The sequence below is a fragment of the Lutra lutra genome, chromosome 8, assembly GCF_902655055.1.
Source record: "Lutra lutra chromosome 8, mLutLut1.2, whole genome shotgun sequence".
Taxonomy (NCBI): domain Eukaryota; kingdom Metazoa; phylum Chordata; class Mammalia; order Carnivora; family Mustelidae; genus Lutra; species Lutra lutra.
Genome location: NC_062285.1, coordinates 134,780,989 through 134,808,432, shown reverse-complemented (window position 1 = coordinate 134,808,432; position 27,444 = coordinate 134,780,989). Strand labels below are relative to the sequence as shown.

Below are 27,444 nucleotides of genomic sequence, written 5' to 3'. Positions count from 1 at the left end.
AATCTGGGGGTCCCCGGAAAAAAAAAAATCTAAGCAGGTTCTTCCCTGCCACGCCCTGCGTCTTTGCTAGTTTCACTTTTATCTTTACGAGCCGAGCCATTGCGAACCTTAGGGTCAGACTCCAGGGCTCCAGACTGTTTCGGGAGGTGGAAGGCGGAGGAGGAGACTCCCGCCCCTCACCAACATGTCCGCCAACGAGCCGGCACGAGGTCCTTCCGCCTCGCACAGACGTGGCCGCGCCCCGCCGCAGAGGATTGGCTCCAGACCGAAGCCCGGCCTCCCTCGGCACTGGAAGCCCCTTCCATTGGGCAGTTAGAAAACATGGCGGAGCCCCGCCCCCGCCTTCCTCTCGAGTCCCGACCGGAGCACGGGCTTCGCTGATTGGCGGAGGGTAGTGGCCAGGCCGTCACGTGGGACCGGCCTCGTTTGTTTGCGGAAGTAGAAGGAAGTAGAAGTGCTGAGTAAGCTGAGGTGAGTGACGGCGCAGGGGAGGCGGGGCCTGGGGGGGGCCCTTCCCCAAACCTCCTCCCCAAACCTCCTGCTCGCCCCAGTTTCCGTGGTCTCCACCCAAACCCTCCTTCGGACCTCCCTTGTGCTCCCCAATTGTTAGTCGTGTCCTCCATTGACCCTTGTGTGACCCTCTGAGTGCACGCAGCTTCCGCCCTTTGATTTCCCCAGCGCCCCAACTTCCATCTGTGACAGGTCTTGTCTCATTTCGAACTTGTGACCTCCCCAGGGACGCCAGCTTCGGCCCTGGGTCCCTCCTTAGTACCCTGGTCTCCCTTGTGTGTCTCCCCTCTATACCCAACTTCCTTGGTCAGCCCCTTCCTGTCTCCCTCCGACTCTCAGTGCCTCTCAGGGCCCCCAGTTTCCACTCTGGGCTGCATTGATTGTCCCATTGTCTTTCCTGTGCCCTTCATACATGCTCCCGACTTTTCTGCCTCTGTATTCCCACCTAATCCCCCACTTTATCTGTTTTCTGCATTTCTCTATTTGTGTCTCCCCTCTTGTCTATTTTACTCTACCCCCTTTCTTTCTTTCTTTCTTTTTCTTTTCTTTCTTTCTTTTTTTTTTTTTTTTTTACTTTCCCCGTTTTCTGATTTCCATCTTTCTGCTTCTCACCGAGGCTTATTGTCTCTCACGTGCCTCAGATTTCATCTGTGCCTGCGCCCCACCGTGCTCCCTCCTTCCGCATAGTATCTTCACCCCAGCGTCTCCCAACCCACCAATTCTGTGCCCAGAGATGGCTTGGAAGCTGGTGACCAGGAAGGCATAACCTGTTTGACCATGTGACTGGGATGGGCAGGTCCCGTGGGTGTGGGACAAGGAGGGCACAGGGCTCAGGGATCTGTGCCCATTTTTCTTTTTAATGGACTACTCATGTGACCCCAAACAAATACCTTCCCTTCCCCTGAGCTTCTGGGTCTTTCCCTCACCTGCCCTTTTGCCCACCCAACAGGATGTTAGGCAGGTTTGGTTTGGCAACACAGGTTCCCCACCCTTGGGCTGTATGCGGTGTTTTTGTTATTGTCTCTGCCCTAAAATGTTCCTGGAGTTTGGAGGCTGTTTTTTGTCCCAAGTTGCAGTTTTTTTGTCCGTGGCAGGGGGATTATGTTTCCTGCCCTCATAAGGCTGCTGTGAGATTGAAAATTTGAAAGAAATGCAGAAGGCAGAGCTTTGAAACCAGCATGGTCCCATACAAATGTGTGGTTTCACTGTTGTGTCCCAGCCAGGAAAGAGAAAGGGATAAAATGACAAAAGAGGGAAAGACAGGTAGAGGACCGCTGTCTGCACTTAGCATTTGACAGTATTTATCAGTCATCTGCTCTGAGTCAGGTTCTTTTGTAGGTATGTTGCTTTTACCATTCATTCATTCATTCCTCATTTATTTAAACAAATATACCCATGATATAGCGAATGTTATTCCTATTTAACATAAGAAAGAGTGTGAATGAATTTCCTGAGGTCACCTACAAACAGTAGAGCCCATGTGATTGCTTAGACTCTGTGAGGCTCACTGCTGCACTTTCTCTCCCTTCCATGGATTGCTTTCTCATTAGGGGACAGTATCCTCGATGAGAACTTTCTTCTCGCTCAGCAGAATGACATCACCAAGAGACAGAGGAAGCGTTCTGTTTGCGCGTGTTTGCACATGTGTTGTGGGTGTGTGTGTGCGGAAGGGGCGAGGGGGTTGTAGTGGAGAGGAGGCCTCGTTTAGAGCTTCTCCTTGTAGAGGGTGGTCCCTGGGAGAACATTTTTAATAGGTCCATGCCTGACATGGCTCTTCTCTCTCTCTCTTTTATTTTAGTCCATCCTCATTTTTCAGGTGACCTCATCCAATGTCATAGCTTTAAGTACCATCTCTGACAACTCCCAAATTTATATCTCTGGTCCAGTCTAGATCTTTCCCCCTGAATGATAGGCTCACTTATAGAATTGCTTGTTCAACACCTCAAAAAGGGCATTTCAAAGTTAAAGGTATTTAGAATTAAGTTCCTGATATATATCCCCTTCATCCCCCCTGCCCCTTCCACCAGTGTCTGTCCCTTCCACTTACTTTCCCATCTTGAGTAGGAAATGGCAGTAGTCTTTCAGATGCTCTGGCTGAAGCTGTCGGATTACCCTTGCAGGCTCTCTACACTCCTCATCTGGCCAGTGATGTGTTAACATGGCAGCTTTGCTCCAGGCCCTGCAATGGCTTCTCTCATTTATACTCAGATGGCCCTCTGTTACCTCTCTGACCTCCCTGGCGTCCAGCGATGTCCAGCATCCTTGCCTTTCCTGGAACTCATCAGTCATGCTGCAGCCCAAGGGCCTTTGCACTTGCTCTTCCCTTACCTGGACATTTCTTCACCTAGATATCCATACGGGTTTTGGCCTCATTTCCTTTCAGTCTTTACTCAAGGTCAAGTTCTTGTCAGGATTTCCCTGGTCACCCTGTCTAAAATTTGAGTCTCTACCTCAGCATTTCTGATCCCCCTTCTTCGGTTCCCTTTTCTTCTCAGCATCTACCCGGTACCTAAAACCTATGAATATGCTTTGCCTTTTGATCTTCTTTACTATTTAGAGCCCTCGCTAAAGTAGGAGATCTAGGAGGGCAGGGATTTTTTTTTTTTAAGATTTTATTTATTTATTTGACAGAGAGATCACAAGGGGGCAGAGAGAGGGGGGGAAGCAGGCTCCCCGCCGAGCAGAGCGCCTGATGTGGGGCTCGATCCCAGGACCCTAAAACCATGACCCAAGCCGAAGGCAGAGGGTTTAACCCACTGAGCCACCCAGGCGCCCCAAGGGCTGGGATTTTTGTCTGTTTAGTTGATTAGTGGAGTCTCAGCAGTCAGAACAAAGCTTGCCCCTGAGTAGGTCCTTGATAAATATTTATAGAGTGAATCATAAATTGATTCATAAAATGGGCACCCTGTCCCTTAGGCACGAGCCCAACGATCTGTTCAAGTTATCAGTGTCTCCCGTCCTTGAAAGCTTCAGCAACATGTCTGGGGCGATGTGCCACCAGCTGTGGTCCCGCTAAGCAGGGCAAATGAAAAAGACACCTTTTCCTTTCCTGAAGGGCATTTTGCTCCGGCTCGTATGAATGGCAGTGCATTTTTAGATGGGCGCCTTAGCTTTTGGAGGACAAGAGGCTGAAAATCAAGCCACTCAGCCACTTGCCATTCAGGCTTTCTCCTGAAGGCAGTTTGAGGATGTTAAGGTGGTGCTCCCGAGGCTAACTAATGGGGTTCAGACCCTGGCAAGTCACATAAGCTCCTGTACCTCAGTTTCCTGCGTGTCATGTGGGTGGAAGTACACCTTCTCGTCGGAGTGTTTCGAGGATTAAATGTGGTAATTACCTCAGACACTTGGTGAGGTGCCATGTACTCAGTGGGTGCTGGGTGAATGCAGCTGCGTTGTCTTGTGTGTAAAGTGATGGGGGTGAGCCCTTCCCCATTCCTCGCTCACATTAGGCACGAGTTTGAGATGAGCTGGGGTCAGAGAGAACACTTGAAGGCACATTTTGTTCTAGAGGCAGCTTTGTAGGTCCAGAGGCTTGGGTGGGGGATGGAAAGGACATTTGACCTAAGCCCTGCTTCCAAATCCAGTCTTACCTTATGCACTAATTGAGCACCTACTGTTTGCAGGCCCTCTTCCTAGTGCAGTTCAGGGGTCGGAAGAAGCCATGAGTCCAGCAGCCAGGCAACACCTCCCACATCCTTTCTCTGGGCCTCAGTTTCCCTTTGTGCCAGACAGGGTTAGCACCCACACCTTCCTTCCTTCATGGGCCCTTGTGAGCTTGGGGACAGCTAACAGATGGGGGAACCCTGGGCCAACCATAGAGGGGGGTGGTCTTGTGAGAGGGCAGAGGCCAGCATGTGGTGAGGCGCTCCTGTGCTGAGAGGCGCGGCTGGTGGGGATGAAGGAAGGAAGGCGGTGGTGCTTGGGGCCGGCCTGGGTGCCCTTGGTGATCCTGCCAGGGCAGTGGATGGGGGCAACCTGAGCTGCACAGGAGGGGATTGCTGGCCTGTGCCAATTGTTCCAGTCATGGGACATCCTGTTGTAAGCAGCCGGGGCTCGGGAAGCCTGCTTCCCAACTTGAGCGGTTCTGTGTGTGCTCCCAGTATCCCCCAGGAGGCCAGTCGCGTGAGGTCAGCTTCCTGGCCCGGCTGCCAGAGGGATCCTATCACGCACCGCCAGGGGCAGCTGGCCTGTCCCTCCAGCCAGGCTTTGTCAGGAGTGAAGCACAGGGCTTGTAGGGTGTCCTTGCTTAGAGCCCGAATGAGCTTCAGGTGTGTAAAGCCAGACTTTCCAGATCATAGCTCAGTGCCACTCGGAAAGCACAGCAGGTGCCCCATAAATGTTCTGAGCCTTTCCACGGTGGTGGTGTGCTGGGTAGCCCAGAGTGGGTGGGGAATAGGGTACATGGTCTGTTACCACCAGCCAGGGAGTAAGAGAGGAGGGGAGGGGCCTCGACGGTGACGGCCCCATGGGCTTCCCGGGCTTACTCATTTGTCCTCACTCATTCACCAAACATTTCTTAAATATTCACTATTCATCAGGAACAGCAGTCCATGTGCTCGCGTTAAGAAATAAATAAAGAGGGGGCCGACTCAAACCAACAGATGCACCATGATTATCACAGGACAAATGCTCCTCTGGGGGAGCCGCTGGGCAGGGTGAGGGGTGCCTCCAGGGGTGAGAGGAGGGGAGGCACAAGATAGGATTTTTTTTTTTTTTTTTTTTTAGGATTTTATTTATTCATGAGAGACAGGCAGAGAGAGAGAGAAAGGCAGAGGGAGAACAGGCTCCCCAGTGAGCAGGTAGCCTGACGTGGGACTCTGTCCCTGGACCCCCGGGATCATGACCTGAGCAAAGGCAGACATTTAATGACTGAGCCACCCAGGAGGCCCACACGGTAGGATTCTTCAGAATCTTAGGATTCTGAGCCAGTTCTTGAAGGACAGGAAGGGTTTATTCATTTGTCTGACATGAGACCGCTGAGCGAAGTGGGGAGCACAGTGTAGGCGGGAGGTTGGGCGGGTACGTGGAGGTGTGACGGTGGCATGTTCTGGGATGTGTCCGGTGCAGCATGGCTGGAGTAGGTGAGCAGGAGGTGGGCTGGCCCGGTCATGTGGACGCTTGCCTCCCTGCCCTTGAGCTTGGGCTCTCTCTGGAAGGTGATGCGGAGCCACAGGGCAAGTGGAAGCATCCGATTTGCATCCCGAGGTAGGCATAGAGGGCTTGTAGGGGTGGATAGTGGACTTGGCCCTCAAGGGGTGCTTGTGGACCGGAGGGGTCTAATGCAAGCTAGGAGCATTGCGGGAGGGACCAGTCTGGGGCTCTGAGCCTCCATAGGGGGTTGCCGCTGGGCCTTGAAGGACAAGCAGAGGGTCTGATGGAGATGGGAGTGAAGGGGGCAGCGGGGAGGACGTTCCAGGGAGGACAGGCCAGAAGGTTTGACAGTTCAGGGCTTTTCTCTTTTTCTCTGAAAGAGAGAACTGGCCAGATTAGGAGGTCGGGGGTTAGGGCCCAGTGCCTGGCGGCTTTGGGCTTCTTCTCTTGCTCGAGACCTGCCTGGGGTCTCAGGGAGCTCATGGCTGAGGTGGAAGCAGACATCTGAGGGCGGGGTTCTCCCCCACCGCCCGGGTAACCAGACACACACTTCTCAGCCTCCGTTGTACTGCTTCTTCTTCTTCTTCTTCTTCTTTTTTTTTTTTTTTAAGATTTTATTTATTTATTTGACAGAGAGACAAGTAGGCAGAGAGGCAGGCAGAGAGAGAGGGGAAAAGCAGGCTCCTCACTGAGCAGAGAGGCTAATGCAGGGCTCGATCCCAGGACCCTGAGATCATGATCTGAGCCAAAGGCAGAGGCTTAACCCACTGAGCCACCCAGGCGCCCCCTCTCTTGCGCTTCTTGAGCTTGTAACTGCGTCGGCAAACTCATCATAATGTGCCCAGGTCACAGGCTGGCCCGGAGCACGGCTCTAAAGCAATGTGGCAGGGCGGCTCCGTGGTGACCAGTATTCACGTGGGGCACGACGGTGCCCACAAGTCCCTGTGTGCTGCCAGAGCCTGAGGAGAATGCTCGTTCCCGGCCGGGTCCCGCAGGCTCCTGGCCCCGTGCCCTCCTGTACGTTCTCTTTCGCTCCATCTGTGGCGCGGGTCCCCACTGCACTGTTCGGCTTAAGAGTCACCCCACGCAGCTGTCCTTGCCTGACTCTTTCCTGCAAGGGGACGGGGAACTGGGTTTGGGGTCCCCCTGGCACTACTCATTTTATGAACCCAACCAGCCGCTTTTGGGGAATCACCAAAGATGCCACCTGCGGGTTCCCATCTCCCTCTGGCCCCAGTACTGCTTCTTTTTTCTGTTTATTTTTTTTTGGTGGCCATCAACATGTCCCACTTCAACTTGCCCAACACCCACAATCTGAGGCCTTTCTGGGCCTCAGTTACTTCGTCTCTAAAATGGGGACATTAGTGCTTGTCCTTCCTGCCTGACCGCTCCTCTCCTTGAGGGCTACCTTCCCCAGCAGCAGCTTCCTAAGCCTTCCCTGAAGGAGTCAAGCAGGCAGGCAGGGGCCTTTGACAGGGGATGGGGGAGCAGAAGTAAAGAGAACAGGCCAGAAATCTCCGGCCTCCCTGTAGGGCAGTCACAATGGACACCTGGAAACTGCACGAGTAGACAGGCACAATTGTCAGCGTCCCCCTCACTGCAAAGCTCTTGGGTTTGTGGCTTTCCTGTGTGAGGCATCTGAGAGCTACTCAAAGCCTCCGGTGCCCAGGAGCGGACAGCCCCTGTCACGTGACCTTGGTGTCACCTGCGTCATCTCCGCGCAGGGAGCCAGCCCAGGTGAGGAGCCACAGAGGACAGTTGTCAGCAGGTAAAAGCAAATGTTGACCCTATGGGGAGGTCAAGAGCAAGGGGCTGTGAGAATCAAGAGGAGGAGGAAGCCGGGAGGGAGGGGGCTACTCCCCAGCTGAGCATCCCCCCCTCCCAACCCCCGCAGCTGGGCTGGAAAGAACCCGAGTTCTGAGGTTAGGGGTGCGATGGGAGGAAGAGCACAGTGGTGAGAAGGAAGCATGGGCATGCGCTCTGTCTGCTCACTGGCTGCTTTCCGGGCTGCTCTGTTACGATTGTTCCAGGATGTGGCCCAGGGGGGTCCATTTCCTTTCTTCCACCTTTTGATAACAATGGCCACTATTTGTGTGCCCACATTTGGCCAGTGAGCGTTCTGGACACTTTCCCTCCATTGTGTCATTTCACCCTCACGCCCACCCTGGAAGGCTGGGAGGGAGCCGGACCCGGTGGCCAGGCTGCCATCCAGGTGTGTGACTATCCCCTTAACCTCACGTGGGCTCATGGGTGCTGGTGCTCCTGACTCCCCGTAGGAGGTGCCGGGGAGCTCCTCGCCTCTCCCAGTGCCTCCCACCTACTCTCTGGGCAGTGTCTGTGCTCTTTCCTAAGCTGGTCCTCACCCCTGGGCCTCCATCTCCCCAACTGTGGGCCCCAGGGGCTCAGCCTACCCTCTTACATTCTTTAACAAATAGAATCATAAAAAAAAAAAAAAGAAGAAACATTTTCCATACCATTTGGTAAATAGGAAAAAAAAAATGGCCCATAAACCCAATATCCTCATAGTATTTTGGTATTTGTTTGTCACCCTTATTTTTTTGCTCTGTAATTTTTACTCAGTTAAATTATGTTTCAACAGACTTTCTATGGGCCAAGCCTGAGCCGGGGGTGAGCGTACAGAGGGGCAAAGACCGGGTACCTGTCCTTAAAAGGCTCTGATAATCTAGAACCTGCTGTCTGGCTCTAATTCTTGCTCTTTCCCCCACTGGCTGTGTGACGTAGGGCCCATTTCCCTCTCTCTTCCTTGATTTTCTCATATGTTAAACCAAGATAATGTGACAATTTCATAGGATGATGGTGCAGATTTTTAAAAATATCTTATTTATTTATTTGAGAGAGAGAGCATGCAAGCAGGGGGAGGGGCAGAGAGAGAGAATCAAGCAGACTCCCTGCTGAGCTCAGAGCCCAGCGTGGGGTCCATCTCATGACCTTGAGATCACAACGTGAGCCGAAATCAAGAGTCGGGCACCTAACCAGCTGAGCCACCCACGCACCCCAGGGTGGTGGTCTGGATGAAAGATTGTGTATGTGGGGACGCCTGGGTGGCTCAGTGGGTTAAGACTCTACATTCGGCTCAGGTCATGATCTCAGGTCCTGGGATTGAGCCCCGCATTGGGCTCTCTGTTCAGCAGGGAGCCTGCTTCCCCTCCTCTCTCTCCCCGTACCTGCCTCTCTGCCTCCTTGTGATCTCTGCCTATCAAATAAATCAATAAAATCTTAAAAAAAAAAATTATGTATGTGAAATCCTTGGACCAGGACCAGAGCACAGAGAGGCACATGAGTGTTTGGTGTGTAGGATCCAGCAGGAGGATAGAGGAGAGGAAGGACGTATCAATGTCAATCAATTGATCAATGCAGATCAATGTGGAGAGGGAGAGGGGGGCGGGGACAGCAGTGCTTTTTGCAGTTGTGCGTGACAGGGTGGGACAACGGGGAGAGGCTGCAGGGGGAGGTCAGGGCCTCCCAGACCGATCTCGCAGCCCACAACCAGCACAGGGAGTTCCGTGGACTCGATGCCCCGGGGTCTGTAACACCCCCTCGTGCTTCCTGAGTTGTAAGCTTCACAGTCACAGCTCTTAGTGCTATCTGGAGTGAACACGTCCCAATTTACAATTTCTGTAATGTTGGGTGCCAAATTTCCTTCTGTTTCTGTGTCAAATGAAAATCACTACAGGGCCCACTGATGTGTGTGCCATGCCTTCCATCTCTGGGGTTTCTTTTCCAGGGATCAGTTCCCATACCTTTCTCCCTGGCTCTGGGAAGGGGCGCAGGCACCCCAGCCTGTGTCCTCTTGGTTCCTGAGTGCAGAAGGAAGAAGGAACTTGACACAGGTGTAAACATTCTTTTTTTTTTTTTTTTAATTTTTTAAAGATTTTATTTATTTGAGAGAGAGAACATGAGCTGGGGGAGGAGCAGAGGGAAAGGGAGAAGCAGGCTCTCCATTGAGCAGGGAGCCCAATGTGGGCTCGATCCTGGGATCCCGGGATCGTGATCTGAGCCGAAGGCAGATGCTTAACCGACTGAGCCACCCAGGCGCCTCTGGTCTAAACATTCTTTTTTTTTTTTTAAGATTTTATTTATTTATTTGACAGACAGAGATCACAAGTAGGCAGAGAGGCAGGCAGAGAGAGAGAGAGAGAGAGGAGGAAGCAGGCTCCCTGCAGAGCAGAGAGCCCGATGCGGGGCTCGATCCTAGGACCCTGGGATCGAGACCTGAGCCGAAGGCAGAGGCTTAACCCACTGAGCCACCCAGGCGCCCCATGGTCTAAACATTCTTAAGACCATTCTTGTTTAATCCTCAAAGTGCCAAAGAGGGGAGCTTGTCCTCATTTTTTAAAATTGATTTTAGAGAGAGCAAGTGAAAGAGAGTGAGGACAGTGCGACGGGCAGAGGGAGAGAGAGAATCCCAAGCAGACTCCCCACTGAGTGCAGAGCCTGATGTGGGACTCGATCTTGTGACCCTGAGATGACCTGAGCTGAAATCAAGAGTCAGACGCTCAACCGATTGAGCCACTCAGGTGCCCCGAGCATTATCCTCATTGTAAAGGGGACATTGAGGCTCATAGTCTGCTCACACCACATCTTACTACTGATTTTAAGAGGAAGGACATTACAAAGCTTCAGGATGCTTCTAGAGCTCTTTAAGTCGCCATCTTCATTTCTTTGTGCATTAAAGGGAGGGCGAAGGAAGTGATGAGGCCTGATGCCTATGGAGCAGTTACTGTCTGCCAGGTTCTACTGTTGGGCTCTGCCGTGGTTCTTATGTTACAGATAAGGAAACTGAGACACAGAGGGGTTAAGTGACTTGCCCAAGGACACACAGCAGGAAAGGATGGGAACACGGTTTTGCTCCAGCCCTCTGCCTTTGCAGAAACTGAAAGGGGACAGTCGCATAAAGTAAAGCTTAGGGCCCGTGCCCAGGAAGTACTCGGTCTCCTGGTCTAATTATCATTACTGGCCCTTCCTCCCTTTATCTGTGGTTCTTTGGGGCTTCTTGTTCTTCCTTTTATCCCTAAGCTTGATCATCTCAACAGCTGAGCCAGAGTGTGACCAGTGTCCACTGACGCATCTTCTCCCCTCTGGAGTGCCCACACTTCCATGCTCTGTCCTCAGTGTCTGGGCTGCACTTTTGGCGGGTGACTTCCTGGAGCGGAGCCAGAGGCAACCTCCAGCTAAATGTCACCCGACTTTGGTGGCACTGCCTTAGGAATGCAGTACGCTTTCTGGGAACCTAGGCAAATATGTGACATCTCATTCTGTCCCCCAAACTGGGGACAGTTTCCACAGCAGAAACTGGGACCCTTGGAATCTGCAAGTGTAACGTTTCCATCCACATACACGTTCACTGCTGCTGAGTCTTCACGTTCACGTTCATTTCTGAGGCACCTGGTTTCGTGTTCTCTCAGAGCTCCTTGAGAAAGAGCAGTGGTAGCAGGCACCAAAAATGCCCACGGTCCCCGTCCCCTGATGGAGTGTGGGCCGATCCCAGTCCCCTGGCTGTATCTGGTCGAGAGGGGACCCTGGTTTTGTTGGTTGAATTGTAATGACTCACGCCAAGCTTTCTGAGCGCTGACAAGAGCCCCTCCCTTTGGACAGGGCAGGATCGTCTGTGACCGCATTTTCCTGTCTGTCGTCTCCTTGAGCGATAGGGTCCGTACCGCAGATGAGAGAGCTGAGGCTCTGGGGGGACCCTGGCCCGGAAGCGGGACGCTTCTGGTCCTCCGTGGATGGTGGCCACTCTGAAGCTGCCCGTCAGGACTTCTCACCCCTGACTCAGCGTCGTCTCTCTCTCTCTTCCCCCCTTTCCAGGTCCCTCCTGGCCGGAAGCAGAGGACCAGCACTGGTGGGGAGCCGTCTGGGAGCCTGAGCAGGGAACTGCTGTCCTTGGTGAGGTGGGCATGGGAGACCGAGCCCAGCTGACCAGAGACCCCGTTTTCTTCCAGGCTGAGGGGGCAGGCGGTGGGGCCCAGCCCCCCGCCCCACAGAAGATGCAGTTCTTTGGGCGCCTGGTCAATACCCTGAGTAGCGTCACCAACTTGTTCTCGAACCCGTTCCGGGTGAAGGAGGTGGCTGTGGCGGACTACACCTCGAGTGGCCGGGTTCAGGAGGAAGGGCAGCTGATTCTGTTCCAGAACATTCCCAATCACACCTGGGACTGCATCCTGGTCAACCCCAGAAACTCACAGAGTGGATTCCGGTGGGTGACGGTCGACAGCTGCCACACACACACACACACACACACACACACAGAGACACACACAGACACACACACACACACAGACACACACACACACACACACACACACACACACACACCCTTTCCTTGGGCTCCTCAGACTGGCGGTCCCGGCCTGAAGAGCAGCTTCCTGGGGCCAAGCATCTGAGGGCTCTGGAGAAGGGTGGGAGGGGGTGGGAAGAGGGACCTCCTAGATCCTACCTTCTGGCCCAGCAGGGTCCCCACAGCAGGGGCGTGAGGGTAGAAGGCCTGGCTTTTCCCTGCCTCTGGCTGGGCCCCCGCAGAGGGAGGGAAGGAGGAAAGACAGGAGAGCTTGCAGGGTCAAATCGGGTAAAGTCCAGGCTTCCCCTATAACTCTGGGTCTTTAAAGGCATGACTGCCCTTGTAGGGGCTGGCCAAGGTTTGTTCAAGAAAGTGTGTTGGGTGGACAGTGGTCACTTTTCCGGGCATGCTGGGTCTCCCGTGGGCTTGAAGGGAAGGGTAGGAACCCAGGGGCAGGGCTGGTTGGCATAAAGGGAGAGGAGTGGCCGGGCACCCAAAATGCAGGGTCCTGAGGAGCTTGGCAGACTGGTGCTGAGCTGGGCAAGTGCTGATGGGCCTTTTTCCGTTCGTTCATCCGTCTGGCCAGCCCGCCGTCCATCTCTTCACCGGGCACCAGGCATCTGTGGTGGCTCAGGAGTTCCAGGCCCTGGGCCAGGCCCCGCTGGCACTGTGAGATGACAAGATATGCTCCGTGCCTTTATGTGCAGTCTTGAGTGGAGGCCACATGCCTGGCAGGCATCGTACCAACCACGTGAGGAGAGCTGTGGGTAGAAGCGGACAGTGAGGACACAAGCAGGCGATCCCTTCCTGGCGAGCTCCTCAGAGCGTAGAGTGAGGAGGAATGTGTCTGGCAGAGGAGAGTGGATAAGGTCGTTGTAGGCAGGCAGAGGCGTGGGGTGGGGGGCGCCCACAGGCCAATAGCCCCGGGCCGGATCCCTGGTGTGCTCAGGGCTCTGGTGAGCATTTGAGGCCTGAGGGAACCTCTGGGCTCATTCCCCTTGAGGAGGCCTGGCAGGAGTCTCAGAAAGGGCAGGCTGGGAGTCAGGGTCCAGCCAACAGGAGGAGAGCAGAAGAGGCCAATCGGGGGGGGAGAATTTGGGTCTGGTTGCATGGGGAAACCGAGGCAGAGGCCCCCACAGCGGGCGGTGGGGCAAGGAACATGGTGGGGCTCCACCGCCCTCCACTGTCACCAAGTCCTGTCAGCCGTAAATGTCCCCTGACAGGACTCCAGATCTGTCCCAGCAAGCTTGAGCCCCTCTGTGGGCAGATTACCATCCCAGGGGGTTAAACTCTTCGCCAGCAGTGCATTACCTGCATGTTTATATACTGCCCTTAATTGGGGGGCACTTTGTAGTACTTTCCCATATGGTGTGAATTAGAGAAATGGCAGTGCCATCCTCCAATGACCCGTTGAGGGAAGCAAGGAAGGCAGTATCCCATTTTACAGATAAGAACACTGAGGCTTAGGACAATAAGTGAGTCATTTAAGGTTGCATGAGAAGCAGTGAAGGAACAGAATCTGTGTCTCCCGGCTTCTTCTTTTTTTTTTTTTTTTAATTTAATTTAATTTATTTATTTGACAGAGAGAAATCACAAGTAGGCAGAGAGGCAGGCAGAGAGAGAGAGAAGGGAAAGCAGGCTCCCTGATGAGCAGAGAGCCCGATGTGGGGCTCGATCTCAGGACCCCAGGATCATGACCTGAGCCAAAGGCAGAGGCTTTAACCCACTGAGCCACCCAGGCGCCCCGTGTCTTCCGGCTTCTAAGCCATTTCTCCTTTCTGTGCCGCTGTGTGTTTCCATGCGTTCGAACAGAATAGGGAGCATTGGGTGGGGTTTCAAGCCAAGCACGGGTCTCCTCTCGGAATTCCTCACGTCCCTCACTTGGCTCTGGACTCTTTTGTCTCTTCTCCTGACCTGCTCTCGCCCAAGCATTTCTGTTTCAGCAGATGGCATCGCCGAACCTGCACGAGGTTGTGCAGCCCAGAAGCCCAGGAGCGATCTTGATTCCTCGGGCTCCCTGCCCTGCAAGATCTGGGGCATTACTGAGTTCTGTCGGGCTCCCCTGCCAGACATATCTTGAGTCTGCTGCTTCTCCGTCAATTATGCTTAAGTTTGGCTTGAAGGGTAGAATTTTAGATTTCTCCTAAGTGACAACCACAGCAGAGAGTGGTCCCCTGGGACCCCCCACACTAGTCCCTGAGGGCCCAGCTCTTGCTGTCTTGTTGCTCTACCACATGTGGGCTTCATTCTCTAGGCCACCACATGGTCCCAGATGGCCGTGCCGGATCCAGCCATCACAGCCACCTTCCTGGTTAGCAGAAGGTAGACAGACAGGGTGAACAAGGGCACCCTCCTCCTCACTAGGGCCTTCTGGGAAGTGGCACACCCCTCCACCTGAATCCCGTTGGCGAGACTTCGTCACGTGGCCACAACTAACTGCAGGGGAGGCTGGGAAGTGCAACTCGTATCCCGGCCCCACGCCAGTCCAAAATCCGGGCTTCTGTTGTTCTCCATTTTGTCGCCGGCTCTCTTTCAAGGCCATGGTCCTTGCACACGCAACTCCAGCCGCACTCCGTCTCCCAGCCTGTTGTTCTTCCTGTATTTGCTTGCCTCCCATCCTCTTCCCAGCTGCTTCCAGAGAGATCGTCCCAAAGGACAAATCTGATCGCTCACTCCCCTGCTTCATTCTTCAAGAAGTCCCTGTTTCCTTAACACATCAGCTGCTTAGCCTGGCTTGAAAGGGCCTGTGTGATCAAGCCTGGCTTCTCCCTCCGGTCTCAGCACTTGCTACCTTGTGCCCCTGGCTTTAGCCTGGACTCTTACGCCGTCGGCCTCGGACATTCTCCCCCTCTTTGCCTGCCTCACTTCTGCTCACCCTTCCCTGACCTTTAGGCTAGAGGAGCTGCCTCTGCGTGTCCCGTAGCACTCCATCCCCGTGCTTAGTAGACCGGCTTCCTGGGAGACCACCGACCCCACGAGGGTTGTGGCTGCGTCTGTCTTGTTCGCCCCAGCGCAGCCCCCAGCACCCAGCAAGGAGCCTGGCACACCTAGGTTTGTGCGACCCGTGGGATGTACTCGCGCAGCTTCGGCAGTGTCAGCAGAGGGCCGCTGTGCGCCGTGTCCTCTGTTGGGACTGGGGACTGATGGCTTCAGGGCAGTTGAGGGGTAAGCTGGGAAGCAGGAGGGGAGGTGATGAAGAGTTGCAGAAATGGCAATGCCAAGGCCTGGGGTGTGACCCTGGAGCGAGGGCCAGAGCCCTGGGCTTCTCTTAGGCTTCGTGGGGTCTCCCTGCAGCCCCTGGCATCCTGCAGTTTCTAGAAGGAAGGTACAGTTTACTAGACTTCCTCTTCAGGCTGCTTAAGATTTTATTTATTTGAGAGAGAGATTGTGAGAGAGCAAGTGAGTGAGCACAAACTGGGAGAGAGGGAGAAGGAGAAGCAGACTGCCCACTGAGCAGGGAGCCCGATGCGGGGCTTGATCCCAGGACCCCAGGATCATGACCTGAGCTGAAAGCAGATGCTTACCCAACTTATTCAGGTGCCCCCTGCCTTTAAAAAAAAAAAAATTTATTTATTAGAGAAATAGTGTGAGAGGGGGGAAGGGGCAGCGGGAGAGCAGGGCCCCCGGCCTGACCTATGGCCCAGAGCCCTGGCTCCTCTGTATGAGCCCCAGGGTGGTCACCGGTAGCCTTGTGTGGACATTATGATAACATCCATACTTGTGTTCCTGCTACGAATTAATCATTTACTACTGACATTTGCTGGTGACATGTGATATTTGATGAAACCCGCCAGCTCTTCACTGGTATCTTAGCAGAAACAAGACTCCTCTTTCCAGGAATCCTAGAAAGAATGATCAGAGCAGGGGGCACCTGGGGGGCTCAGCTGGTTCAGCATCTGCCTTTAGCTCAGGTCATGATCCTAGGGTCCTGGGATTGAGCCCCGCTCTGCGTCAGGCTCCCTACTCAGCGAGGAGCCTGCTTTCCCTCTCCCAATGCCCCTCCCCGCTGCTTGTGTTTTCTCTCTCTCTCTCTGTGTCTCAAATAAATAAATAAAATCTAAAAAAAAAAAAAAAAGAATGATCGAAGCATGTGCGCCATGTGATATTTGCTTCTTAAAAGGGGGCTGATTTTTTTTTTTAAGATTGTATTTATTTATTTGACAGACAGAGATCACAAGTAGGCAGAGAGGCAGACAGAGAGAGGTAGGCAGAGAGGCAGGCAGCCCCAACGTGGGGCTCGATCCCAGGACCCTGAGATCATGACCTGAGCCGAAGGCAGCGGCTTAACCCACTGAGCCACCCAGGCGCCCCAGGGGCTGATGTTTGAGCCCTCAGAAAGGGAACTGCCGGTCAGCACCTCAGACAAGCTGAGCCAGCTACGTACCCCTTGCTTGCTCCTTCCTGATCTGTCCAGCCCGCAGCCCGTCCTCTCCCTGCAGAGGTGAATCCAGCAGCTCTGTCCTCCAGGAGCTCAGGCAGTAGCCAGAAAATGTAGGTCCGCACGAGGCATGCAGGGAGATAAAAGAACACGGACAAAGTAAAGCTCTTAGGCTCCCCAGACAGACCTCACCTTTTTACACTTCTTTCTCTGTCCTCACCGTACCCCGCTGCCTGCTCTGTGGGCCAGTCCTCGCCCGCTCTCTTCTCTCTTAGCACGGTCCCTACTTTGGTCAGCCCCTCCTGCCTGGGATCAGCCTGTGTCTGCTTGCACTTCTGTGTCCCTGCTAGACCACCGAGCTCCTGCGGGATGGCGTCTGGGGCTGAGTCCTTTCTGCTAATGCCTACTGTGATGCTTAGTATTTGTTGAGTGGGTGATGAGCCCGTGGCCCCTGGAGGTAGATGTGTGTTTGATAGGAGGAGTTGGAAAAGGGGTATGGGGGGAGCTGGGTGAGATCTGGACCTACAAGGGAGGGAGGGAGGGCTCTGCAGGGAGAGGCACATGGAGAGCAAAGGCACAAAGGGATGGGGATGGAGGAGGAGCCCTTTGGGGGACCTGTAGGAGGGGCTTGTGCTCAGCTCTGAAACTGGAGACTTAGTTACGGCTCTAGCCTAATGGTTCTTGGGGCCATTTTTTTGGCCCAGGACCCCAGGACCTCTCCATCCGCCCCCCACATGTGTAGACGCACATTTTCATGCGATTTTTTGAAGTTCACAGATCTCCTGGGGCTCATCCACAGGCCACTCCCAGCCAAAGCAAAGGCTCCCCAGAGATAATGCCAGGTGGTTTTTGTCTGGGGGCTCGGTTCTAGAAGAGAGGGAGAAGACAACCTTATGAGTCCTCCAGGTCCTCAACGTTTTCTGTGAATCTTTCACCTGTGGCTCTAACCCAAACCTGGCTCTCCCCTGGGGGCCTTGAGAGAATTTTCTCCTGGTATTTTCCCCACTGGGCCTGGAAGTGGGACTGGGTGCCCCTTTGCTCCCTGGACTTGAAATTCACGTCGACCTGTACAACCCGCGCTCTGTCCTGGAGTTTCCCCCACACCCTGAGGCTGGGAGCCTGTGGCCCCGAGCTCCCTCTCTCCATCACTACCTGTCCTGACTCGGTGACTGAAATTCGCAGAGTGCCCCTCCATACACCCACGGCTTTTGGGGCCAGACCTCTCCCAGCCCACATGGCCATTCCCTGGACCTTGTCATCAGCAGTAACAGGGGCTCTCCCACAAATACAAATGGCGAGCACCCCGCTTTCCACCCTCTACCTCCTGTCTTTCCATCTCCTCCCTTGTTCTCTGAATGCCAAGTTCCCTGCCCCCTGCAGACATGAACCCAGCCATCCCCTGCCACGTCCTGTTCATGGACTTTACTTCTTGCCCTGCAGAAACTCGTGGCCTTTCATGATGATCACACCCTTGCATACTCTCTCTGCTTGCTTTCTTCTTTCTTTGTCATCTTGGCTTGGCAGAACGCCAACAGTAGTTAATTCCAGGTCTCCATCATGGCTGGCGGGGCTCCCCTCCGTGCTGCTTGTCCCACTTCAAGTGAGCCCGGCCCTTTGGCAGCCCTGGGCTCGGGGCCAGCAGGCCACCCTGACCATGTCCTTCCCTACCTGCCCTCTCCTCCGTGCTTACCTGCAGCTGGTGAGCGCCCCCACCCGGGGCGCCCACAACCGCACCCACATACTGGGGCTTCCCTGTTGTCACTGTACAGGCCAGTCCCCATCAAGGTCAACGTCCCCTCATCCCCTGCAGGACATCAGTTCAGCAATTCTGTCCTCTCTCCTCTGTGACGTCTCCCTCTTGACTAGGTATTTCCCACTGCTATGCAAATGTGCTGGGATATGGCGTGTTTTTCCCCTCTTCTGAAAAATTTCATTCTTGACTTCAGTTTCGTCCCCAGGCACTGCCTCTGTTCAGCTGTCCCCAGTTCCCTCCTCCTGTTCTCTCTCTAAACTAGTTAAAAATAGGGAAATACGCCGCACAGAGAGACGTACACACAGCTCAATGACGGATCACAGATACCTCTAACCAGCCCCCACGTCAAAAGGTGGAACATCGCTGCGCCCTGGGAGCCCCGCCCCTTCTGCTCCCTTGCCCCCAAAAGGCCAGCCATGAACCTGGCTTGTAAGGCAGTTGCTTCTGTGCCTGGCTTGTCTGCTCAGCATTCTGTCTGTGAGATTTCTGTATATATTTTTGCATGAAACTGGGTCCAGCTTCTTCCACTCAGGACAATTCCACTGTGTTAACTATCCTCAGCTTCATTCATAGATGGGAATTTGGGGCTGCTTCCGGTTTTCTTGGTGCGTGTTTGCATGCTTTCCTGCCAGGCGTCTGTAGCGGGGAGTGGAATGGGTGAGCTGAGACCGTACACAGCCTCAGCTTCCTCAGATAATGCCTTTCTGGTCTCCTCCTGATGGTGAAGATTTCTGTTCTCTATTCAAATACGCACCTGTTGTTGGTTACGTGTCTTGCGGCCATCTCCCCTCAGTGGCTTGCCGTTGGATTTCCGATACGATCTGTTGACAAACAAGAGTTCTTAGTCTCAAGGAAGTTAGTGTCACTCATTTTTACCATTTGCTTTCTGGTATTGTTTAACAAAGTCCTTCTCTACCAGGAGGAGTTGAGAATATTTTTCTATAGCATCTTCCAGAAGCTTTATTTTTTTGCCTTCCATCACTGGATTGATTATCTACCTGGAATTGACTCCTCCGTCATCATGTTTACTCTCAGGGGAATAGAAGTTCTCAAGCCTCAGTGGAAGGCCTTGGTTTACCAGGGTCCTTCCACCTGGCGGGCCTTGAACTTGAATCTCTGTTTTTCGAGGACTGAAAACTGGCCAGTTTCCGCTCAACTCTGGGTCCTCTCTGCTGCTGTTTTCCGTTTGATTTCTTTCTTTCTTTTTTAAAGATTTTATTTATTATTTATTTGACAGACAGAGATCACAAGTAGGCAGAGAGGCAGGCAGAGAGAGGAGGAAGCAGGGTCCCTGCTGAGCAGAAAGCCCGATTCGGGGCTCGATCCCAGGACCCTGAGATCATGACCTGAGCCAAAGGCAGAGGCTTTAACCCACTGAGCCACCCAGGCTCCCCTCCGTTTGTTTTCTTGACATCTTGCTCTGCCTAGCTTACGAGAGAAGATTCCGTGTAGAACTTTGGGCTTGCTTCCCTGTGATTTCCCTCAAGTTCTGGTCTTCTCGGCAACTCCGGATGCCGGCTTCTGTCCGCGCAGCCTGGAGGGGGGATGCCAGCAGCATCTGGCTGCCTCCTGGCCTTTCTGTCCTTCATATCCTGCATCACAGATCCCAGAATGCCTGGAGTGAAGATGCGGGGCCTCCCTCTTCTCTACAGTCTTGGCCCTGTATCCTCGCCTGCCTCAGTTTCCCTCCAGCACTTCCAGGTCCTCATCTGCATTCGATCCTTCCTTTCTGTTCATTTTCAGTAGACAGGCTAGTTTGGTATAAGCTCCTTTGTCCTATCCAGAGGTGGAGGTTCCCTCCGGCAAGGCTGATAACAGAATATTTACATTACCACCGAGTCAGGACATTTCCCGAGTTTCTCCATGACCTCTTCCTTGAACCATTGCTAGTTTGTATGTATCTTGCTTAATTTTCAAATGTATGGAAAACTTTTCATTCTCTTTTTGTTATTGATCTCTTGCTTAGTTTCATCATGGTCAGAGAGCATAGTCTCAGTATTTTCAGGTCTTTGAAATTTGTTCAGATTTACTTTACAGCCCAGTTTATGTCCAGTATTTCTAACTTTGGTTTGTGTGGCTCGAAAAGAACATGTATTCTGTAGCGGGTGGGAATAGTGTTTCATATATGTCTGCCAGGTCAGGTTTACTAATGGGATTTTTTGTTTGTTTGTTTCATTGTTTATGAGTAGTAAACGTTATTAAAATATTCCAGTGTGATGGCAGATTTGTTTAGTTGTTTGTGTTTTTTTTTTTTTTGCCGGAATTATGGATAATTTAATTGCTTTAAAAATTTTTTAAAAATTGCTTAAAAAATTTAATTGCTTTAAAAAAAACATTTTTTTAGGACCTTGAGATCCTAAGCTACCTAGAGGTTAGGTAGCTTTACTGAGATGCAACTTACAAAAAAATGAAATATACCAGTTTGACATGAGGCACTTGATGAGTTTCAGGAAAGATGCCTGCCCCGTGCCATCACCGCAGTCAAGATGCAGAACATTTCTGTAGTCTCCAAAATTCCCTCCCTGCTCCTTTGCAGTAAGTCCCCTGCACCCACCACAGCACCCAGCAAACAGGGATCTGCTTTCTATCACTATGGTTTTGCCTTCTAATCATACAGCGTGTCGTCATATGACTTTTTTTTTTTTCACTTAGCGTAATGGTTTTGTAATTCATGCTCGAATGTTCTCTTATTATGCCTTGTGTCCCCTCCCTGTCAGTTTGGAAGTTATGCATTCTGTCATTCTCTTTTAGTGATAGCTATTGGGGGACAGTTCTCCACGGGTTTCTCATGGGTCCTCAAGTCTTACGAGCAGAGACACGGACTTCCTTTGTTCCAGGCTGTCTTTACAAGGATTTTATATAGCAAGCAGTCTTAGAAGATAGAGATCGGGTCTTTCCCTAGAGCAGAGGGGAGGTTTGCTTACTCTCTTATGTAATAAGGATCACATCATTTTCCAAAGCAAAGTTTTGGCAGATTTGCTTGTTGACGGTGGTAGAAGATTCGAGTTCCCAACACACTAGGCTTCTCTCTCTCCTAGTGCAACGGGAGCAGGTGTCACCTGGCCCTCTTCATGTCACCCTCTGGGAACTGGATCCCAGGGAGTTGGCACAAACATGGAAACTGGCCACTGCTTTGCTGTGAGCAGTACATCGCCCTTTGTCTTTGACCCAGGAATCTTGTTTCTTCTGCCAGTGTCTATGCAACTGTGTCAGGCTAACTTGTTAGTTTGCAAGTAGGGCAAAATCTGAAACCCTTCCCAGTTCTTGAGAGAACCCAAGAGATTGTAACACAACATCCTCGGCCTTATTGAAGAATAATTGGCACTTTAGTGTCTTCCAGAACAATAAATGGGTCTTAGGACTTCTAAATCCCATTTATTCCCAGGCTTCTATGCCACATATAGACACATACCTACATATATATACATAGACACACACACACACACACACACACACACACATATATATATTCTGTCTTTATTTTAAACCCAGCAGGATATTTTGCCACCAATCCTTATTTAGATTCACATACCTATTTGCCATTTTTCACGATATTTTATTTTTTTCCTGTATCTTAGACCATCCCTATGAGATCAGTTCCTTCTACCTGAAGAAGATCCTTTCATATTTTCCATTGTGTAGGTCTACTAATGACAAAGCCTTTGTCTCTTTTCTTTGTTTGTGTGTCTAGTGAAAAAAGTCTTTAAAAATTTTACTTATTTAAGTAATCTCTACACCCAGCATGGGGCTCGAACTCCCGACTCCTAGTAAGGATTGCTGATTCTCCCACCTGAGCCAGCCAGGCACCCCTGATTAGTGAAATGTTTTACTTTCAATTCCATACTTAAAGGGAAGCATGCTGCATACAGAATTCCCACTGGCATTTATTTTCTTTTAGCTCTTTAAGTAAGAATGTCATTCCATTATCTCTGGTTTCCACTGCTGGGTAGATGGCTGTCAGCCTTTGAAGATCACTTTCTCGAAACTCTGCTGTTTTTTTTAGTGTATTTCTTCGTATTTTGTTTATAGCCTTTGTAATATGGTACATGTGTCCATTATAGTTGTATTTCAGTATGTTCACATATGTTCACATATGTTTCATATGTGTCATCCTTAGTTCCTGTTGCTTAAGAAAAGACCCCAAAACTCTGCAGCTTAAAATGACGATCAATTACTTAGCCCGAAAATCTGCAATTTGAGCAGAACTCAACATACTTCTAAGATGACTCACTTGCAACTGGCAAGTTGCTGCCTGCTGTTGGCTGGGAGTTCGTCCGGCTGAGGGTCCAGGACCAGGAGACATCCCTGTGGGTTGTGTTAGTTTCCCTAGGGGGTGACACTTGGGTCCCAAGAGAAAATTTGAAGTAGAAAATTCCAGTCTCTTAAGACCTTGGTCCAGAAACTAGGGCAGCATCACCTCTGCCCTATTCTGTTGGTCAAGCAGTTGCAGAGCCAGACGAAAGGGTTGAGAGACATCATGGGATAATGATAAGAGACATTATGTATCAATGAAGCAGTGTCGAAGAATTTGGGGGCCATGTTTTAAAACCTACAGGGTCCCTAAGTGTGGATTTCTATTTGTGTGTGTGTGTGTGTGTGTGTGTGTGTGTGTGTGTGTGTGTAGGAGGGCTCAGAGATATTTTCAATCACTATGACATTTTTCTTTCCATCAATTTTGAAGAGTTCATAGATATGAACTCTTCAAATACGGCTTTTCTTCAGTTTTTTTTCGGCTCTACTTAAATGTATGGTAGATCTTTTTGTTATATATCCTATGTCTTTTATCTGCTTTCCTGCAATTTCCATCCTTTGGCTCCCCACGTTCTGTTCTGTTTCCTCTTTTCTGGCCTATCTTCCCATTTACTAGTTTTCTCTTCAACGTTGTTCCATCTGCTTTTATACCTGGCCACGTTCTCACTTCAGCACTTGTTTTTTAATGCTAAAAAAAACTTCCATTTTTTAAAATAGATTCAAGTTCTTTGCCCCAATTCTAAATCTTCTGTTTTATCCTCTTGAATATGATCACAGTTATCTATTTATTTATTTTTATTTTTATTTATTTTAATTTTTTTTAAAGATTTTTATTTATTTATTTGACAGAGATCACAAGTAGGCAGAGAGGCAGGCAGAGAGAGAGGAGGAAGCAGGATCCCTGCGGAGCAGAGCGCCGGATGCGGGGCTTGATCCCAGGACCCCGGGATCACAACCTGACCCGAAGGCAGAGGCTTTAACCCACTGAGCCACCCAGGCACCCCATCACAGTTATTTAATTTATTTTTTTTAAGTAAGCTCTATGCCCAATGTGGGACTTGAACTCACGACCCCAAGAGCAAGTGTTGCCAACTGAGCCAGCCAGGTGCCTCTTATCACTGTTATTTTATTTGTTTATTTATTTAAATATTTTATTTATGTATTTGAGAGAGGAGAGAGAGCATGAATGGAGGGAGAGGGGGAGCCCAAGGTAGGGCTCGATCCCTGGACCCTGGGATCATGACCTGAGCCAAAGGCAGATGCTTAACTGACTGAGCCACCCAGGTGCGCCATCACAGTCATTTTAAAGTCTGTATCAGATGACGTCAGTATTTGCAGCCCCCTACTTACAGATCTATTCCCCTCATGCATTATTTCCGTTGATTTTCTTTCGTCTCATGTAGTGTCTCCTCCTGTGCTTGGTGAGTTTTGACGATGTCCTGGGCCTCGGATTTGCAACGACGCTTGTAGAAATGATTAAGCCTGGCTTAACATTTCTTTTATATTGCTTCTCCCAGGTATCTGGGAACATTACCAGTGAGGGTAATTTCAGTCCATCTTCTGGAACAGAAATTATCTGGAGCTGAGCCGCAGTCTCCGGAAGGGTCTGTCTCCTTGTGGCTCATCTTATACCTTAGTCCTTGAGGACCCCCGCCCACAGTAAGAGGGTTCATCAGGGCCCTCCCATCCCTGTCCCCGGAGCCCAGGAGGTTGCTGATGCTGTGGTGTATCCCTCCAGCTGCTCAAGTGACAGCAGCCCTAAATCCCAGGCTCACTTCCTGGGTTTCTATAACCCCCACCAGCCTGACACTTCATCCCTGTCTGTTTCAGTGTCCAGCGTCTTATGCAGATGCCTTTCACATTTCACATTTCACCTTTCACATCCCTAGGACAGCAGTCTGGTTCCCGGTACCTGGTCTGTCGTTGCGGAGGTGGGAGTCCTCAGACAGATCCCATTTTCTTTTGGGTTCGTCTCACCAGCATTCAAATGCCTGATTCCACTTTCCCCATTAGCTACCTCTATTTGCTCCCCTCTGCAGCGAAACCCTTGACAAATGCTGTCTGTGCTTGCCTCTCCAATTTCTTATGTCCCAGTCCTTCTCCGACCCTCTCCAGTCAGGCTCCGGTTCCCATCATTCCACCAAAAGTACTTTGTCAAGGTCATTGATGTTTTATTGATGCTAAATCCAGTGATCAGTTTTTAGTGTCCTTTATAGTGTCATTTGGTATCACAATTTCGTTGTCATTTAATGTCATCATGACTGACATAGCAACAACGTTTAACACGGAGCGCTCCGAGGTGAGGAGGTGGGCGAGATGAAGCAAAACCAGGCGAGGAGAATGAGGAAGGGCTTCCTTCCATCTCCGCCTTACTTTCTTTGTTCCTTAGCACTTATTACCAGCTGGTTTGTTTATTATACTCTCCTATTTTGATTTGTCGCTTACGCATTGTGTTGGTCTCTCCCCTAAGAACACAGGCTCCAGGAAGGCGGGGTGTATCATCTGTTCTGTTCATTAATTTACTCCTTCCATCTAGAACAATGGCAGGTGCAGAACATGCACTCAGTAGGTATTTGCTAAACAGTCGCACTCTATCTCAAAAAGAGCAGGTGAGCCTTGCTGAGCCAACACTCCTTGGGCACCACCTCTTCTAGACCTTGGCTAGCCATGGGTCTTACATGTTGAGAGCCCTGGTCAACACTTCAAGTATCTTCAGTGTCAACCGTCATTATGTTTATTCATTTTTAAAGTGCCATTACTTGGCTGTCCCATCTGACCCTCTTGGTACCTATATGAGGTAGGTGGGACAGGTACAGGTAGTCTAATGTTTCATATGGGGCTCAGAGAGGGAAGGAATTTTTCAAGGGTCACCCAGCAGCTTAAGAGCAAATCTTGGACTTAAACACAACTCTTTAAAAATGAGCAAAGTTTCTAATGATTGTTCTCTTCCTTTGGGGAGAGCTAGGGGGAAGGGCCCACTCAGAAGGGGCACCATCTGAGTGGTTAAAAAAAATAATAATTTTCTTTTCTGATTATAAAAATTATAGGGGCTCCTGGGTGGCTCAGTCAGTTGAGCATCCAACTCTTGATCTCAGCTCAGGTCTTGTTCTCAGGGTCATGAGTTCAAGCCCCACACCGAGCGTGGAGCCTACTTAAAAAACCATAAAATAGGGACACCTGAGTGGCTCAGTCGGTTAAGCCACTGCCTTCGGCTCAGGTCACGATCCCAGGGTCCTGGGATCGAGTCCCGCTTCGGGCTCCTTGCTCAGCAGGGAGCCTGCTTCTCTCTCTGCCTCTGCCTGTTGCTCTGCCTGCTTGTGTGCATGCTCTCTCTCTCTCTCTCTCTCTCTGACAAATAAATAAATAAATAAAATCTTTAAAAAAAATAGCAATTATATAAACTCACAAGTAGAAAATTTAGAAGCTTCAGAAATGGTTAAAGAACATTTCAACTACTACCCTACCAGGTACATTTTGACATTTTTTTTTTTAAAGATTTTATTTATTTGACAGAGATCACAAGTAGGCAGAGAGGCAGGCAGAGAGAGGTACCCAGGCACCCCATTGAAATATTTTTTAAATATTTAAAAAATATTTTTAAATATTATAAATATTTTTAAATACAGAGCCACCCAGGCACCCCATTGAAATATTTTTTAAATACAATTTAGATCACATTGTATCACTTAAAATTTGTATCTTGCTTTTTTTAAAAAAAAAGATTTTATTTATTTATTTGACAGACAGAGATCACAAGTAGGCAGAGAGGCAGGCAGAGAGAGGAGAAAGGAGGCTCCCTGCTGAGCAGAGAGCCCAATGCAGGGCTTGATCCCAGGACCATGGGATCATGACCTGAGCTGAAGGCAGAGGCTTTAACCCACTGAGCCACCCAGGCGCCCCTGTATCTTGCTTTTTTACTGGACATTATAGAAATCACATTTTGCTGTTCTTTCAAAATCACGTCTTAATTGTTGTATAATAATCCATCACTTAGCTGGGCCACCATTTATATCCTATTCTACTGCTGGACATTTAAGTTACACACTTATTTACTTCCTACAGTGTGCGATGGCCAGGGACTTGAGGCCAGGGCTCTCGGATATCAGCGTCCAAATAATAGAAAGTGGATACAACAAGGATTTGTTTAAAAAAATTTTTTTAAAGCACCATAACATGATATTAAAAAAACTGGAAACGAAAATCTTTTTAAATAAAAATAAAATCCTGACTCCATTTGGAGGTGGGTGTGCGAGCGCGTGCATGCGGTGGGAAGGGGAGTCTGGCTGGAGTGGGTCCCTGTGTGGCCAGAGGCAGGCAGCCACCCGTGCACAGGGTGGGGGACCCAAGGCTTCTGCCTCTAGCAAGGGTGTGGGCCAAAGCCGGCTCATTTCTGTGTCGTTCTCCTGTGTCCTGGCCCCACAGACTCTTCCAGCTGGAGACGGAGGCGGATGCCCTTGTGAACTTCCAGCACTACTCTTTGCAGCTGCCGCCCTTCTACGAGAGCTCCGGCCACGTCCTGCACGTAGAGGTCCTGCAGCAGCTGACCGGCCTCATCCGCAGCCACCCCAGCTGGTCGGTGGCCCACTTGGCGGTGGAGTTGGGGATCCGGGAGTGTTTCCACCACAGCCGTATCATCAGGTGGGCCAGGAGGGACGGTGCGAGTGCATGTGTGTGTCAGTGGATGGGCTCAGTCCCGCCTCAGTTTCCCTTTGTAAAGCCGAAAGCTGCCTGGCACCTTGGATGTGATCCGTGCTGGGTTGCTTCTCTGGAGAGAGCAAAAGAGGCCTTAGCTCCTCGTGTCTCCTTCCAAAGACCAGGTGCCCTCTCTCCTGTGGCCCCCTAGAGGGGACCCTGTGGGCCCCGCATCAGGACTCCAGCTCCTCTGCTTGCCCTAAGGTGGCAGCAGCTTGTGTTAGCCCTCAGGGCCCCAGGCTCAGGATTCCTCACTGCCCTTGATAGCTTCCAGGCCCGTTCTTGGACATGGTGGCGATTAACCTCCCCGTGGCCCTGTCCCTTTCCTAGGGTGGGCATTATTGTTATTTTTTTTTTTTTATAGATAAGGATATTAAGACCCAGAAAGGTTACACGAACTGCCCACGGTTAATGAGTTTTCTGCCTTTCGACCTGTTCTTTGCCACCCTACCACCCCCCCTCCAGCTGGCG

At 51.1% G+C, this 27,444-nt stretch overlaps 1 protein-coding gene across 9 annotated transcripts in view; it reads left to right on the top strand.

Annotated features, from left to right (window-relative positions):
• Positions 1–320: 320 nt before the first annotated feature.
• The window catches only part of PLA2G6 (phospholipase A2 group VI), a 60,916-nt gene continuing 33,792 nt past the window's right edge, over positions 321–27,444 (top strand). Inside the window, exons 1-4 of one of the 9 annotated variants that reach the window (XM_047740735.1) lie at positions 416–471; positions 11,431–11,464; positions 11,565–11,818; positions 26,704–26,919. In XM_047740735.1, coding sequence (XP_047596691.1) covers positions 11,610–11,818; positions 26,704–26,919 — 425 coding nt within the window. In that variant the 5' untranslated portion in view covers positions 416–471; positions 11,431–11,464; positions 11,565–11,609. The other 8 variants (XM_047740736.1, XM_047740737.1, XM_047740738.1 and 5 more) reach the window with 8 other exon arrangements.